Source organism: Neolamprologus multifasciatus, chromosome 8, assembly GCF_963576455.1.
Source record: "Neolamprologus multifasciatus chromosome 8, fNeoMul1.2, whole genome shotgun sequence".
Lineage (NCBI taxonomy): Eukaryota > Metazoa > Chordata > Actinopteri > Cichliformes > Cichlidae > Neolamprologus > Neolamprologus multifasciatus.
In genome coordinates this window covers 29,107,234-29,125,435 of record NC_140446.1, presented here as the reverse complement: position 1 = coordinate 29,125,435, position 18,202 = coordinate 29,107,234, and the positions used below count along the sequence as shown (strand labels likewise).

General features: G+C 44.0%; 1 protein-coding gene across 6 annotated transcripts in view; it reads right to left on the bottom strand.

Annotated features, from left to right (window-relative positions):
• Window positions 1-18,202, bottom strand: part of ryr2a (ryanodine receptor 2a (cardiac)) — a 292,365-nt gene that overhangs the window by 81,134 nt on the left and 193,029 nt on the right. For all 6 annotated transcript variants that reach the window (XM_085170363.1, XM_085170361.1, XM_085170365.1 and 3 more), the window contains exons 68-73: window positions 17,873-18,111; window positions 17,718-17,799; window positions 3,661-3,791; window positions 2,926-3,053; window positions 2,089-2,281; window positions 165-247 (exon numbers count right to left, since the gene is read on the bottom strand). In XM_085170363.1, the coding sequence (XP_085026489.1) occupies window positions 165-247; window positions 2,089-2,281; window positions 2,926-3,053; window positions 3,661-3,791; window positions 17,718-17,799; window positions 17,873-18,111 (856 nt within the window). The remainder of the gene's footprint in view (window positions 1-164; window positions 248-2,088; window positions 2,282-2,925; window positions 3,054-3,660; window positions 3,792-17,717; window positions 17,800-17,872; window positions 18,112-18,202) is intronic.

The window sequence follows — 18,202 nt, the reverse complement described above, 5'->3', positions numbered from 1 at the left end:
AGTTAAGAAATATATATAGGTAATTCAATTTCATTTAAAAAATAAAAGAAATTACAAGAAAGTGTTAGAAAAGACAACAAGCAGTGAATGTGACCTAGTTTTATATTCTGTTAAATGAGTTGCACCACTTCCAGGCTGTATATTATAATAAAGGTGAGACTTACTTTTTTGAGTTTCTCCATCAAGGGCAAGAAGTGGGTCTTTAACAGCTGAGGTTTGGCTTTGCTGATGATTGGCTGGGAGAAGACTTGGGGACATGAACAGAGATGGTGTTAAAACGCAAAATGTGAATGTATGAACATTTGAATATCATATGATGATTAGCAGCAGGCAAAAAGAATTAAACTAACATCAGTTTGAGGATGCTTATGTAAACTGATCCTGAGCAGAGCTTTTATTTATTAACTTGCAGAAACGTGCAGAAAAAAGGAAATGAAACACCCTCTTGCGTGAAATGTAACTTTTGTCTTCCATTGTGTCCTCCTCTTAACACAATTACAAGAACTGCTGTTACTGACTATATTTTCTTTTTAAAAGAGGGAACCTAAATTGCAAAACACTTAAGGGGCTCATTAAACTCATTACACAAATGTTTTTCTTTTAAAATAATTGTTTCCTCCAGTGCTGTAGTGTTTTATCAAACAATTAAATGGCAATCCCCAGCGTTTGGAGCACCCTCTAATGAGGTGTGTGCATTGGTTTAAAAATGTGAAAAAAAACAAACAAACAAAAACATACTGCCTGCACACCTAAAACAATGAAACAATGAACACTTCGCCAAACCTAAGTAACCCGCCTCTACAAACCAGATTTCATGTCTCATGTCATATTGTTTTATTTTTGCCTTGTGCATCACTGTGAGCTGCAAATATTATGTTCCATTAGCAAATAAACTATCCATCCACCATCCATCCATCCATCCAGGGAAACACAAGGTGTTCCCAGACCAGCCAAGAGATAAACTCTCTTCACCATGTCCTGGTTCTGCCCCGGGGCCTCCTCTCGGTGGGACATGCCCCGAATACCTCACCAAAGAGGTACCCATCCTTGTCAGATGAACAACCACCTCAACTGTCTCCTTTTGATGTGGAGAAATAGCGGCTGTACTCTGAGCCGCTCCGAAAAGCCTGAATTCCTCTCTAAGGGAGATGCAAGCCACCAATCGCAATCTCGTTCCTTCTAAAATCAAGAGCTTCGCTTTTACGTTTAGCTCTCTTTCTACCATGGTGGACCAATACAGCATCCACAGCCCTGCAGCTGCAGCACAAGTGTCACTGTGATGTTTCATTCTCTTTGCAGAGCTTTAAAGTATATCACTTCCCTGAATGAAAAGAAAAGAAAAACAAAAGAAGAGCTACTAGTTTTAGGTTTATGTTGTAGTCACTAGTCAGTTTTAACTCCAACATACACTAAATTGCCAAAAGTATTCAATCTTCCCTCCAAGTCATTGAATTCAGGTGTATACCAATCAAGCAGCTAGGCATGCAGACTGCTTCTACAAACACTGGGTCGATCTTAGGAGTTACTGTGATACTGTTCAACAAGTCCACTCGTGAAATTCTCTCTTCAACTCTACCACAAAGTGGCTGGACATATAAAGTCACAGTATCGGTCAATCGCTACAGACCTCTAGTCTTCATGTTCAAGAACATTAAGAGCTTCATGGAATAGTTTCCATGGCTGAGCATCTGCATCCCAGTCTTACATCACCAAGCACAATGCAAAGTGTCAGACTAGTATATCACCCATGAACTTTAGAGGAGTGGAGACGTGTTTGCTGGAGTGATGAATCACATCTCTCTGGCAATGCAGTTGTTGAGTCTGTGCTTGTCTGACTGCACTGTGGCAAGTATAAAGTTTGGTGGAGGGGGAGGATTATATTGTGGGGTTGTTTTTCAATTGGGTTCGGCTGTTAATACTTCAGCATATTAAGACATATTGGACAATTTCATGCTCCCATCTTTGGAGACGGCCCCTGTCCAACGTGACCCCACATCAGTGCACAAAGCCAGGTTCATAAAAACATGGATGAGCGAGTTTGATGAATCTTGTGAATCAGTGAATTTTAGTTAGTGAGTTAACATTTACCAGCCAGTCTCTTCATCCAGGCGCCCTCATCTATTCCCAGGTTGTTGTAGATGATCTTGAGAATGTTTCCCAGCAGAGTATTCATGTATTCAGAGGTCACAGAGGTGCAGCAGTTGTTGGCTTTGTCCGGGTCGCTTTCCGGTCCATGTTCCCACCAGTGAGACATGTAGCTGCACAACATCGGCAAGACCACCTACAGCAGTAGAAACAAAGCAAAAATAATGAGCTTTGCAAAGCTTCACAGTCAGATGGGTTTAATCAGCAATGTCGTTTTTTGGATGATCTGATATCCTCGTGTTGGTGTTGTTCCCAGATCATCATGAAAATGTTGTTCCAGGTTCAACATTGCAAGTGACCAATCACATTGTTGTGACGTTATTCCTTTGCACGCCAAGCCATTCGTGCATTTATGAAATTCCAATGTTGCAAGGACAATATCAATTCTGCTTAGCGTTTATTAAAGGGTTACGGTTAGGGTCAGGGTCAGGGTTAGGGTCCGTTGATCGGCGGACAAAGGCGGTTTCTCGCAGCTTAAGTACAGTTTTTTGTTTTACGCCAGTTTTTCCCAAAGTCGCAAAAGTATGACGACACTACATTCTGATTGGTCACTTGCAATGTTGATCCTGGAACAACATTTAGTATGATGATCTGGGAACAACACCAACACGACGATATCAGATCGTGCGTCGTTTTTTACCCATCTTCGGCTCTGAAGTGTTCACTACAGGACAAATATCCACTTATTTTGGTTCCGTGGCCAATTTTTCGATGACATGAAGCAACTTAAGGAAAGAATATCAAAGGTGATACTGTAGTTATTAATTATTAGAGAGTTACCTCCATAACATGAGGCATCTGCGTGTACTTCATGCCGGACTCTGCTAGCTCTACAATCTCCTCCAAAGACTTCTCCAAATTGGGGATCAGTGAACAAACCTCCCCAACCTGCCCAGGAAGGCCTAGAGCTGAGAGGCGGAAAGAGTCGTGGAATGAAAACAGATTAAATGAAACATAATGTGATTTGATTTGTGATTTTTGACACTGATGAGTTCTCAGACCACACAGCCATCGTTTAGCTTTGGATTAATGTTTTTTTATTCGAAATACACAACTGGAGAATCTGTTAGACAGACAAATGTAGGACAGACAGCTGCAAAAGTATTCAAACCACTTTGTGGTACTTCCTGTTTTAGTAGGTGTCTCCAAGAGATACAAACACCATGTATATACTGCACACTCCAGTTTTTTCATAGTTTACTAAGACATTTCTTGAAACCTTCCTCCCTTTCCTCAATCAACCCAGACATGTTTCATGTAATGTTTTGGTTTTACCAAAGAGTTAACGTGTAAACAGAGTTAAGAGTGACATGACGGCGGGGTCACAACAAACATTTCTGTTTGTTTCTGAGATGTACAGTAAAAGCTAGTTGGTGCAGCATGTAGTGTAATGTGTATTCATGGTTCCAGTTTTAGTAAAATATAAATATAAAAAAATATAAAATATAAATATGTCACTCTAAGAAAGTCGTTACCTCCGGATTTGTATGTTCCATCATTTTCTTTATGTCTCACCTGCTCTGTCTTTGCTTCCTTTGCTGTTATAGATGGAAAAGCTGTTAAACTTGTTCATGTGAGGCTCGAGAAAGGCAACAGGGAATGCTGCTGCGAAGGCTGCTAAACACTTTCCCATTGCTGGACGTTGTCTGGAAAAGAAACAGAGAGCTCATGATAATAGTCAAAAACAATTCTTTTACTACCATCAGTGATTGATTAAAAACATAGTAGGTTATCTAATTATGGTAAAAGCAACTTTTCTTTCTTTTTTTTTGCTTAAGACTGAATAGGGCTGGCTATAAACTGGGACCTGTCAAGTCTGGTGGGCTAGATTAGTTGTTTTGTATATTTTGTATACAGATGGCCAAATGAAGCTTTCTGAAGCTCGTATTGAAAAACGGTTCATTACTCTAAGCTTGTCAACACAGTCATCTTTGGTGACATCTGGTGGCCAAAAATATAGAGCAGCTTGTCTGTGAAGGTTCTCAGTCATCCAGGTCATCGTTGTCAAAGGAGCTTGCAAAGAAAAGCGTCTGGACTTCTTTAAGTTACTTGAAGATGTTTCACCTCTCATCTGAGAAGCTTCTTCAGTTCTAAGGTCAAATGGTGGAGAGTCCCAGATATAAACCTAGTGGGAGTTTCCCCCCACAGAGGGACAAAAAGGACCCCCTGATGATCCTCTAATCGCCTGAGCCAAGGTGTGAAACTGGGTGTGGGTCCCAATCAGCCAGAGTTTCGGGTGAGCTCATTGTGAAACCTGGCCCCACCTTATCATGCAAATTCCTGAGGTCAGATGGCCCAGGATGTGAGTGGGCGTTAAGGCGTCTGGGAAGGGAACTCAAAACTGGATTATAGATGGCAGAGAGTTGGTGTCGTAAACCTCCATTGGAGAGACCAAACAGCCACTTCACAAGCGCATGGCACAACACAGAAGAGCCACCTCCACAGGACAAGACTCAGCAGTCCATCTGCATCTTAAGGTCAAAGGTCACTCTCTCGAGGATGCCAATGTTCACATTTTGGACAGAGAGGACAGATGGTTTGAAAGAGGAGTGAAAGAAGCATCTATGTCCACTGTGAGCGACCATCTTTGAACAGAGGTGGTGGTTTACGACACCAACTCTCTGCCATCTATAATCCAGTTTTGAGTTCCCTCCCAGACGCCTTAACGCCCACTCACATCCTGGGTCATCTGACCTCAGGAATTCGCATGATAAGGTGGGGCCAGGTTTCACAATGAACTCACCCGAAACTCTGGCTGATTGGGACCCACACCCAGTTTCACACCTTGGCTCAGGCGATTAGAGGATCATCAGGGGGTCCTTTTGTCCCTCTGTGGGGGGAAACTCCCACTAGGTTTAAATCTGGGACTCTCCACCATTTGACCTTAGAACTGAAGAAGCTTCTCGGAGCTTCAAGCAACTTAAAGAAGTCCAGACGCTTTTCTTTGCAAGCCCCTTAGACTATAGAGCAGCTTGAGTCCACAACTCATAAAGGACAGCTTCATTATGATTCAACTGACAGCTTCTGTTTAATTTCATGTGGCAGTTCTGTCTGATATCAAGCTGATATTGTGCTTTGAACAAGTGTTTTTTGGGGGTTAAAAAAATTATGTTTGTATGTCTCTCTTACTAATAAATCATTTCTATGAATACACCTTCTTTAAACATGGAGTGTTCTCCTTATGCTTGTGACTTCTTGATGTTTAAAAATACACTAAAACAGAAACTTATAAGAATATGTTTCTACTGTGAGGTCCCTGCCTCCACCTGATGTTGTAATTAACCACAGGTAGGTTTATATATAATATACTATAACTTCTATAATTATACAGTAAGTCTATGTGTTGGAGTCAAATTACTTACAAGTTACTTAAATTTGTAAGTCGACAAGGAAGGCTGTTTATTTGAAGTTGGCTAGGAGACAGGTGAGGAGCGTTCAGCTCCAAGAGCCTCGCTCCGACCAGCCTCCCTTGCTAGCAAGTAAAAACCGGTTAAAGCTGTTCGTCTTGCTTCCTTGCTTTGTTTGATCCTGTTTTTATTATTTCTAACCTGTGTCATCCATGAAAGACACACACACTGGATCTTGTCCTGTCATAGGGTCTGCCTGTCACTAACGTGGAGATTTGTGACTGTGCACTCTCAGATACTGTGGCGATTCATAGAGAAGCCCATGTGGTTTTACACATACTGCAGTTAAATCTCAGCTGCTGCTCGGCGCTGTCGGGTTATTAACCCCTCCACTGCCGTGCAGTTTTCTGCTGCTTTTAATCAGCTCGGTGGCCCTTCTGACTTTGTCTCCTCTGACACAGAAGAGCTTAATTCCTGGTTTTATTCTTGGTTGGTTTAGGTCTTATTTGTCAGCTCGAACCTTCTCTGTCAGCTGACTCAGTTCTGAATCATCTTCTGCTTCCCTGTCATGTGGCATCCCACAGGGCTCGATTTTAGGGCCACTGCTGTTTTTACTGTATTTATTGCCTCTAGGTTTCATCCTTAGAAGGCATGGGATCTCGTTTCATTGTTATGCTGATGACTGCCATTTATTAGCCATTGAAGCAGAAGGGTGGCATCTCCATAAAACCTCTCTCGACATGCCTAGATGACATTAAAGCTTGGTTGGCTCTAAACTTCCATCCATCCATCCATCTTCTTCCGCTTTATCTGGGGCCGGGTTGTGGGGGCAGCAGCCTAAGCAGAGAAGACCAGACCTCCCTCTCCGCAGACACCTCCTCCAGCTTATCCGGGGGAACTCCAAGGCGTTCCCAGGCCAGCCAAGAGATATAATCTCTCCAGCGTGTCCTGGGTCTGCCCCGGGGCCTCCTCCCGGTGGGACATGCCCGGAACACCTCACGCTGGAGGCGCCCAGGAGGCATCTTTGTCAGATGCCCGAACCACCTCAGCTGGCTCCTTTCGATGTGGAGCAGCAGCGGCTCTACTCTGAGCCCCTCCTGGATGGCCGAACATCTCACCCTATCTCTAAGGGAGAGGCCAGCCACCCTTCGGAGGAAGTTCATTTCCGCCGCTTGTATCCGCGATCTCGTTCTTTCGGTCACTACCCACAGCTCGTGGCCATAGGTGAGGGTAGAGACGTAGATCGACCGGTAAATTGAGAGCTTCGCTTTTACACTCAGCTCCCTCTTCACAACGACGGACCGGTGCAGCGTCGTGGTGAAGACGTTTGTTGATCTCCGGCTCCCTTCTCCGATCACTTGCGAACAAGACCCCGAGATACTTGAACTCCTCCACTTGGGGCAGGAACTCATCCCCGACCCAGAGTGGACACTCCACCCTTTTGGGGGTGCTGATCCTCATTCCCGCTGCTTCACACTCGGCTGTGAACCTTTTTAATTTTTTATGTTTATGTAACCTCAGTGAGACTTAGTTTTCTCTTGTAATGAAATTAGTTATTTTATTAATTATTTTACTTTTATTTGGCTTGTATTTATTTCTTATGTAATTTTATTATATAGTTCCTATGTACAGCACTTTGTGTCAGCTGTGGTTGTTTTAAAGTGCTTTATACTAATATTTATACTATATTTTAGTATAGAGGATTCAGGTTTCGGGCCCCTCTGCCTCCCGTTCTACTTTTAAATACTCTAAGAACAACAAGTGAGCCTGCAGTCTGAGAGTTCTAGTTCTATTGGGATGATACTGTATTATGAGGCCTTTAAAATATGATGGTGCCTGATTATTCAAGACCTTGTATGTGATGAGGAGAACTTTAAATTTGATTTTGGATTTAACAACTGGGTTTAATTTAAGAGAAGCCAGTACAGGAGTGGTGTGATAACACGCTCAGCTTTATTAAAAAGGCTCATAAACGCCCGTATTTTCTGAGGAAGCTGAAGGGAGCAGGGCTGAACTCCACCATCCCCAGTTCTGTCTACAGGTGTGTGGTGGAGAGCACACCTGGATTACTGTCTGACCCTGCAGCTGCACCATAGAGAAGAGAAGCAGACACTGCAGTGAGCGGTTAAGACTGCACACAGGGCTATTGGATGTACCATCCCACTGAGACATTTACACCAGCAGATGCAACGACAGAGCAACTAGCATCACAAGACGCCGCCCATCCGACACATGGACTGTTTTTCGCCCTCCCTTCAAGCTGGAGGCTGCGCAGCATCTGGGGCGAGATCCACCAGTCTGAAGATGAGTTTTTCCAGATGATATGAGTCTGATGAACTGTGTCAAACTGCCACACCTCTGAATATACAGTCTACATTCTGCATTTTGAATTGACTTATTGACTCAGCCATTATTACTTAATAGCTCATTTATTTATTTAATAGGTTTTTATATTTATTATTAGCAGCACCATAAATCTGCCTCAGCAATGGAGGTGAGGAACCTGGTCCATTCAGACTTAACAACCACCCTCAGGATGCTGTTGAAGTTCTGCCGGACATAGAAGTTCAAGATGTCACGAAACGGGTCCTCTGCCATACATTCCCAGTGCATGCTCCTTATCCGTTTGGGCACGTCTCCACCTGAGTGTCCAAGACATACAGCCACCAATCCTACATCCTACAACCCATATCTCAACCTGAAGGTGCAGGGAAGCAATCCGTTCATCAACCATGGAAAAGTGCTGAGTACTTGTTTTTACTGTATTTATGTTTGCTTGTTTCAATAAATCTCTAAATAATAGGAATATAAATAAAATAAAAACAACAGAAAAGTGCTCAAGACTTGATGGGTATCGTTTAGGTTTTATCCGATACCAGTGCCAAACCGGTACTTTTGAAATGGTGCCGGTGCTCGAACCGGTGCTTAAAGAATGGAAAAAACACAAACTTTGTCCAAAAACCTCTCATGTTCAGCTGTTTTTTTGTTTTTTTTAAAAGATAACAATGTTTCTTTCTTTCAATCTTTTCTGCAGCTATGGGGCATATATGGTATCACTCTTGGCTGGAAGCAAGCAAACAATGGAAAAAACACAAACTTTGTCCAAAAACCTCTCATGTTTAACTGTTTTCCACTTTTTCTTTGGTCATTTTAGCCTTTTTGTCCAGGGTGAAGGGAGTATCTGCCATCAAACAAGAAGACAGCTGCATGTAGCTACGATGATGTTTGCTAGTTCACCTTACATGCATTAATGTAATAACGTGGTTAGCCTACTCAACGTAAATTACACACGAACAACATTAAGCTACTCACGCAGAGAAGAACGGCTGCTGCTGCCTCATCATCATCATCATTTCTGCTACACTGGCAGGGCTAGGGGCCAGGACTCTCCTCTTTGGGTTTTTGGGGGATGTTGCTAACTCCGGGTCGATAACAGGCACCACACCCGCAGTAGATGTGCTCGGTGTGAGGTCTCGCAGCAAGCTATCAAATACGGCGCATTTCTCGGCTTTTAAAAAAAACGCTATGCGTCGCCAGGTGTTTCGTCAGATTTGAGGTGTTACCTCCTTTGACAGTATCACAGTATCAGCTTAAAGCACTTGTTGCAGCTGCTGAGTTTGCATCTTTTGCTGTGAAGTACAGCCAGACTTTTGACTGCTTCGCCTTGGGCACTTTTAATCTGTAGCTCTGCTCTAAAAGAACGTACGTACCTGGAGGGGAGGAGTCGGCAGAGGTAAGCGGAAGTGACAGTCAAGGTAAGCGACTAATGTTGTAACTGACGTCAGACGCCGGAGATTTTGGCGGAAAATTAAAGCAAATGGTAGTTTAGATTTGAACAAATTTCTTTAAGCTTCAGTATTACCAAATACACTTATCAATTGTCTCATAACTAACAATATTTGTCTAAATTATCTCCAACACCCTGGAGAACAACGGGGAGAGTTTAGACGCTCTCCAAGATTATATTGATCAGTGCTTTCAGGATCTCGTGATGAAGAAGGCCCAGAGTGCAGCTTCCCCGGCCAAATCTGAGACGCCGTCGTCGAAAAGACAACGCCCGGCAGATTCCCCCGGCACAACATCGCCAGCTGGCAAAGATATTGCCGACATACTGGAGTCAATCGACAAGCGATTGTCCAGTTTCGACACAAGGCTGTCCCTGGTGGAGATTCTTCACCGGGAATTTAAATGCTTGCGAGAATCCCTGGAGTTCAGCCAGCAGCAAGTGGAAACGCTAGCTGCTGAAAATGCCACGCTAAGGGAGTCGGTGAAATCTCTCACAGAAAATGTTACCCAGCTCAATAGAGAAAATAAAAAAATAAAAGAAACGGTTATTGATCTACAAGCTCGTAGCATGCGTGATAATCTAGTATTTTCTGGTATTCCAGAAGCCGCTGGAGAGGACGCGGAGACCACGGTAAAAAGCTTCATCAAAACCCACCTGAAGCTGCCGGAGGACACGGTGAAGAATATCGTCTTCGATAGGGTGCATCGCCTCGGCCCCATTCGGGCTACGGCCGGGAGACCACGTCCTATTGTGGCCAAATTCGGCCACTTCAAACAAAAGCAACATGTGAAAAGCCGCGGCAGGGAATTAAAAGGAACGGACTTCAGCGTGAACGATCAGTTCCCCAAAGAGATCCTGGAACGACGCAGGGTCCTCTTCCCAATTCGACGCGGCTTCATCCAGAAAGGCTCCCGCGCTGTCATCGCTGTGGACCGGCTGTACGTGGACGGACAGCTCCACCGCGACCCCAACATCACTCCGTGGCTGTGTTAACTTCAGACCAGATAAGAATCCGCTACACCCTTTCCCTATCCACTCACACTAACTTGGATTAACATTTGTTTAACTTACCGGTATCAAATCGCATCTTAAGTGTGATTTCATAGCAGTATTAACACCGTCACTCTCCGTCAGTGATTTAATTGGAATGTTTACGTTTTCTTTTCTCTCTTCTCGTTTTTTTTTTTTCTCTCTTTTCCCCCTCTTGTTTTTATGCTGCTCACCCTCGTCCTTGGTTTCTTTCTTTTTTTCTTTCACTGCTTCGATCACCTGCTTCCACACTCATCCACAAACAACATCATTTATTTCGACACTTACTCACTGCACGATCACGCACAGTCATGCGCTCAACGGCAGCACATTTACATCAGTCAGACAGCGCACACAGACCTACAGGATACACACACTTAAGCCAAGCATACTCATATTAGTAAATATGCAAACACATAGTCAGACTCGGGGAGCATCTCGCCACACATTTTTTCTCTCTCTCCCTCTCCTTATTTATGAACAAGTGATATATTCTCTCCACCTGTCTAAGCGACACACACAGAGTACACCCCTAGTTATGCACAGACATCTATGGGTGCACTAAGATTCGTTACATGGAATGTAAATGGAGCTGGCTCCAGAGAAAAGAGGTTAAAAATATTTAACCAACTCAAAAAACTACAGGCAGATGTTGTCCTTTTACAAGAGACCCACAGACCTCTTAGAGGTTCGAATGAACTTAAAACACCTGAGTTTCCTAATGTGTTCTCAGCCTGTTATAATTCTAGACAAAGGGGAGTAGCAATTTTAATCCATAAAAAAATTAATTTCACAGTACTCGATACAGTTATAGATCCAGAGGGCAGATTCTTAATCATTAAACTATCTATACTTGATAAAAAGCTATGTATTGTAAGTGTATATGGTCCAAATGTTGATGATCCCTCATTCTTTCACGGTTTTTTCAGTGCACTCTCTGAACACTTAGATGGCACACTTGTGCTTGGAGGCGACCTCAACCTTGGACTGAATGAAGAAATGGATAGGCTCAATACAGCAGGAACTCAGCGTAATTGGCAGTCCACAAATATAATCAAACAGTATATGAGCGACTTTGGTCTTTGCGATGCATGGCGCTCCCTTCACCCCACCAGTAAGGAATATACTTTTTTTTCACATGTTTATCACTCCTACTCTCGTCTAGATTATTTTTTGGTCAGCAGCTCACTGCTGAGTGACGTTTCAGACACTGAGATTCACCCTATAGTTGTCAGCAATCATGCTCCTGTATCTTTAACACTAATGCACAAGAATAATACTATGCCAAGTAAAAACTGGAGATTTAATACATCACTGCTTAATGATGAAGACTTTATTAAATATTTAAAAAAAGAGTGGACTTCATATTTAGACTTTAATGACACTCCCGGAACATCAGCTTCTGTTTTATGGGAAGCAGGGAAAGCTGTGATGAGAGGTAAAATAATTTCTTTCTCATCACATAAAAAGAAAAAAGAAAACAAAAATATTCAGGAATTAGAAAAAAACATCAAATCACTAGAAGAAGCCTACGCGTCCCACCAAGATCAGGAAACATTGAACAAAATACGCAAAACAAAACTAGAATTAAATGAGATAATTGATAGAAAAACAAAATTCTTAGTACAAAGACTACGCTTACAAAATTATGAACATAGTAATAAATCCGGTCAATTTCTAGCAAACCAGTTAAAAATAAATAAAGAAAAAACAACTATATGTGCTGTTCAAGATTCATCTGGGAACACAATATATGAACCGAAACAAATAAACAACATTTTCAGGGATTTCTATAAAACGTTGTATTCACCACAAATAAACCCATCTAAAAAGGAAATTGATCAATTTTTAGACAACATAACTCTCCCAAAATTATTAGACTCTCAAGCAATGGCACTGGATTCGCCACTGACATCAGGTGAACTCCAGGAAGCCCTGATAAATATGTCCAATAATAAGGCTCCAGGTCCAGACGGCTTTCCTGCAGAATTCTACAAAGAATTCTGGATGATTCTAGCACCAGTTTTTTACAGAACGTTGTTAGAAATCAAAGAAAAGGGCAGACTTCCATCAAATATGAATTCTGCAAACATTAATCTCCTGCTAAAACCAGGCAAAGACCCTGTATATCCCTCAAGCTATCGTCCAATATCCCTTATTAATGTAGACCTCAAAATAATCTGCAAAGCTCTCTCGAAGAGACTAGAGAAAATAACCCCCCTCTTAATTCATCCTGACCAAACTGGTTTCATAAAAGGTAGGCACTCATCAACAAATACACGTAGATTACTTAATTTGATAGACTACTCATACAGTAAAAACCTTGAAACTACAATATTTTCCTTAGATGCAGAAAAAGCGTTTGACAGAGTTAACTGGAAATTTCTATTTGCAACTTTACACAAATTTGGTTTTGGATCTTCTTTCATCAACTGGTTAAAAATATTATATAATTCCCCAACAGCTTGTGTCAGAACAAATGACCAGACATCCTCCAGCTTATGTCTCCTGAGGGGCACCAGGCAGGGATGCCCACTCTCCCCTTCACTGTTTGCAATTTTTATCGAACCACTAGCAGCAGCAATTAGACAGAATTCAGCAATTAAGGGCATAAAATGCAAGAACGTAGAACATAAAATCAGCCTTTATGCTGATGATGTGTTACTCTTTCTCCAAAATTCACAAACCAATATCTCTGGGGTGATTGAATTGATAAACTCTTTTGCAAGAATATCAGATTACTCAATTAACTGGTCAAAATCTACAGTCCTTCCTATTAATTGTTGCTTCCATAATTCCTCTTCTACTCCACTGCAATCGGGAAATATAAAATATTTAGGTATTAATATTTCTCCCAAGCTTGCAGATCTAACTAAATTAAACCATACCCCACTTTTAAAGAAAGTAGAAGGTGATCTGGCTAGATGGAAATGTCTACCCATATCACTCATGGGAAGGGTTGCTGCTATAAAAATGATGGTATTACCAAAAATAAATTATTTATTCTCAATGATCCCAACTAAACCGCCGCAAGATTGGTTCAGATCTCTAGATTCATATATGTCCAAATTCCTTTGGAAAAATAAGCCCCCACGTATAAGCTTAAAAACACTACAAAAGACCAAGGATAAAGGAGGATTAGAACTACCTAACTTTCAGCACTACTTCTTAGCCAACAGGCTTCAGTTTATCTCAGGATGGCTAAAACATACCCTCTTAGATGAACCTTGGCTAGATGTAGAACAAGCACTTTGCAATAATCTAGAGATTTCAGATCTACCATTTATCAGCTCAAACATCCAACGACATGAATGCTTCAAAAGCATCAACATCAGCTCTTCTCTGACAGCATGGTGGGAGTTTCTGAAGTTGACAGAGTCTTCATTAATCCCATGCAAACGTACACCTATCTGGAACAACCCTGACATATTACAAAACAATAATATGATAAACTTTTCAGATTGGAATGGTAAAGGAATCAAATATGTAGAACATATACTAGAAGGAACAGAATTTATTTCATTTGACAGACTAGTTACACAATATGGGATCAACAAGAAAAGATTTTTAGAATATCAACAAATTAAATCCATAATAAAAAAGAAATTTAAACTGGGTCAAGTTGAACTACAAACACCACCAAGTGTGGTTCAATTATTTACTCTTAAAACCCCCAAATTACTATCCAAAATATACAGAATGCTTTCTAAAACAGATGAATCAATATCACTTCCTATTGCAAAATGGGAAGCGGATTTATCAGTTAACTTAGACCAAAACTTCTGGTCTCAGATTTGCTTAAAAACCTTTCATCTAATCAGAAATCCCAGTCTTCAATTAATTCAATACAAAATACTACATAGAGTGCACTATACAGGTCATCGGATGTTCAAGATGGGCTTTGCATCTACCAACAACTGCTCACACTGCCAAACCAATTCACCGGACAATTATATCCACGCTCTTTGGTTCTGTCCACCAGTTCAGAAGTTTTGGCGCGAGATATGTGAAGACTTATCAAAGTGTCTGAAATGTAACATTCCAACTTCCCCCTTAGTGTTTGTTGGGCAGCTTAGATAATGTCACTTCAGAAAAGAATATAGCCCATATGGTTTTCACTGCCCTATGCATAGCCAAGAAAACAGTCCTCATGAACTGGAAAAATAAAAACAATCTTAATTCTAACCAATATAGAAATTATCTATTAGATTACATTAGTCTTGATACAGCCGCTGCCACCACATCAGATCAATCGCTCTGGGCTCCTCTGATCAGCTCCATCACCTAGTGGGGGTGGGGGGTCATATTTTGGTCTCGCCTTCACTGTTGTGATTGGTGTGGGGGTAGGGTCGGGCTTAGGGCGTCGGGGGGTTCCCCGGGAGCATCTTCCTTGGGGGGCTCAACCCGGGGTAGCGGTCATGGCCAATTAGGGGCTCTGTTGGCTCTTAGGTGACGGCTTCCTTGTGGCTACGTGCAGCGGGGCTAGGGGAGGGTCTGTGCTGACGGACGGGGGTTACTGACCTGGTAGCCTGGCTGCCCCTGGGTGGGTCCGGGACGGGCGTGAGGTTCTGGGGGCGCTCCGGCTCTGGCCTGGGGCCCTGGCCGGGCCTCGGGGGCCTGGGTCCTGGTTGGTGTGTTGCCGGGGTTGTGGGCCGGTGGGTATATGGGGGCCCGCCACTGGCGCGGGGTGCCGCCGGTGCGCCGAGCCACCTGGGGGGCTCTTCAACTGGTGGGGGGGGGGGGGGGGGTTGTCACATCTTGCAGGAGCTTTCCTCTCTCAGGAACTCTCTCTGCAAGAGGGGGAGATACAGGAGAGGTGGAGGAAGATCTCAGCCTGGGCGTCTATTGTCTTATGTAGTCTGGAAGATGAGTGGATGATGGGGTGGGTGCAGTTTTCTCTGTTGTGGGGTTGGGTGGACTGCCCCGGGCTCTGTGGGGCCGGGCGGCGCCGCTGCACTGGGCCCCGGTTCGGATGGGCCTGGGCCCCCCTTCCCTGGCGGGTCGCGGAGTATGGGGGTGCCTACTGGGGTCAGCGGGGGAGCTGGCCCCAGGGAGGGGTCACTTGCCCCTCCCTTCCTTCCCTCCCCATCTCCAGCTGCCTCCCTCTTCCCGCTCCACCACAACCACCCACACATGCAGGGCCTTGGAGTAGGGGTGTGTCACCAGGGTGCAGAGGAGGTAACCCCCCCCCCCCTCTGTCCCCTTCTGGCTGCCTCTGCCTCAATTTTATCCCGCAATTTAGACATTCACATTACTCACACTCTCATTACACATACATATAGGATCTTGGGGGTGGGCACGCTACACGGAATCCCAATTACCATCAGGGTGTACACCTCACCCCTGGCGTCGTTGCCCACCTCTCAATTTTAAATACACGTAGACATTGAGGGCTAGCAGGAGGGACTATGCGCTTACCTGCTGCTCTCTGGCAGGTAGCTCCATGCCCTCCTGGGTTTTAAATGTACCTTAGAACACTTAACATCAACACTACATATGAGCGGGTGGAGGGAGGTTAGGAGTCTTCTCTCACCCTCGTTCTCTGCTTTCTGCTGGAGTAGGGGGGCTAGGAGGAGGAGTTGGCCGTCCGACTGGGATCCGGAATGTGGGGCCTCCCTGCTGCTGCGGAGTCGGGGCGGTCTGCTTCTCCCCACCGCAGGGAAAAGGGTAACACAACCTGGGTCTGGGTGCAGTTCCCCCCTCCAGGGGCAAGGGTACCTAGACCCGGTTCGTAGAGTACGCTTGGGGAGTGTGATTGTGTGTACAGTGTCTCTTTATGTCTGTCTCCACGTTGGTTGAGTGTGGAGTAAGTGCATATGAGAGCATGAGGGTGGGAATGGATGTTTGTATCTGTGTGTGCCTGTATGTCTGTGTCTATATGTCAGGTTGGGTATCAGATGCCACCTCTCTGAGGACAGCTCAGGCCCTCCAAGGTTTGGAGGCCTATCTCCCCCCACCACTTCCCCTGCCGGGGGCGGACTCCCTCAGACATCGGTGCGTTGGTGGTTCTTTGTGTCCGGGGGTGGGCGTCCGGGTACACACCGGCTCACTCCTTGGCGGCTGCTTATCGGGGCCTGGAGCCTGGGGCTCGCTTGGGCCACTTCGGAGGTGGGGTGCCCCCAGCCTCTCGGCCTGGGGCTCGGTCACTCAGGCACAGCTGGCTGCCGGCGGAGCTCACGGGCACGTCACTGCAGCCCCCCCTGGCTTCTGCTCCGTGGCTGCTGGGTGACCCCTCATCTGGGACTCTCCTCAGCTCTTTCTGGGACGGTGGCACGGCTGCCCCTCTGTTGGTCTTCCTTGGTCTCTTGTGTTCTGGGGGCCTCTGGATGTCTGGAGTTTTGATCTCCTCCATACCTGCTTCATGCCCTGGAGGACGGGGCAGTGGCCCCCCACACCCTCTAGCAGATCATTACATGAGGGAACCTTTTAAGAAAACAAGCGCGTCCATGCTCACAGGTGTACGCACGGGTGATCACACACACAAACTACACCCTTTTTGGCTCCTACCTCAATGCACACTGTGCTGTCGATCTTACGTGCTGCACAATAATGTTTAATATTTAGTATTTACTGTCATATTCCCATATATCATTGTGATGTGGTTTATTGTATTACTCTCGTTTTCTTCTGCTTGTTTTCTTTTTTCTTTCTCAACAGGTGATCCAGGTGATCGATATATGTATTTTTTTTTATTTTTTTTTTCTGCTTATTCTGTTGGTTTTTGTTTTTTGCCCTTCTCCCCCGTCCCTCTTCTCAACTGTTTTTCTTTCCCTCTTTCTTTCTCCCTTTTCTTTCCCCCAGTCAAGTCTGTCCCGTATTCAGCAAGTGAAAATAAAATAAAGAATAAAAGGTGAATCAAATGGACCATTACGGCAAAGCTGGGATGGTCAATTTGGTAAAGAAAATCCGTTGGGCATCTTTCTTCGCCTTTAGACAATAATTCTGATGGCAAAAGAGCCAAACGGGACAGGCAGAAAAAAAAAAAAAAAAAAAAAAAAAAAAGAACGTACGTACCTGGACCCGCCCACTATCCTCGGAAACGTAAAATGATTGGCTAGAATCTAAAGTGTATCACAGCTCAGGAAAAAAAAAGCACAGAAATAAAGCACCGAAATGTGCGCTGCTTTTCGGTCTGGTTACTACCGTTTATGTCAGATATGTGCAGATACCGGTACCGATGGCACCGGATACCGGTACCCATCCCTACTTAAGACTTTCATAGTACTGTATTTCTTCTTCATTTTACATAATAATTCTCTTTTTGAATATTCCTGAATCAAGCATATTTGATCATTTCCAGGTTTACATGAAACCAGGACAGATTCTCAATGTGGTCTCATTCTTCTGAACTCTACTGTGAAACATATTTTTACTAAATCTATCACATGTAGACCACGGATGTTTCCTACCTCTCAACATAGATGCTTTTGTTGGTTCCCAGAAGGAAGAGGCTGTTAAGGATTCTGTAGCAGGAAACCTGGACATCACCCACTGAGGCAAGAGAGACAAAACTTGTAGGTAAACTGACATCATCGTCCAGATGAAATGTGAAGTTTTCACTTACAAATGAGGTCTTCTCCAAACATGTTCTGTCCGATGTGTTCAAACAGTGAGGAGAGGACGGGGAGCAGGGCGAAGGTGGTGTAGTTGATGATCTGAGTCGCTCCTCGTGGTTGGTCCCTGCTGTGAGTGAACTGACCGAGCTTCAGGTTCTCCTGAGTCTTCTCCAGATCCTTCGCTGCGCTGTCGAAGTATGACCGTAAAGCCGCCTTCACTGACTCCAGGCCCGTCTTCATCACTGTCCTGATAGAGTTACATTAATATCTTGACAAGAGATGTTCTTTTGTCAAACACGAAAAAAGCACTTTGAGAAAATATGGGCACATTCAACCAG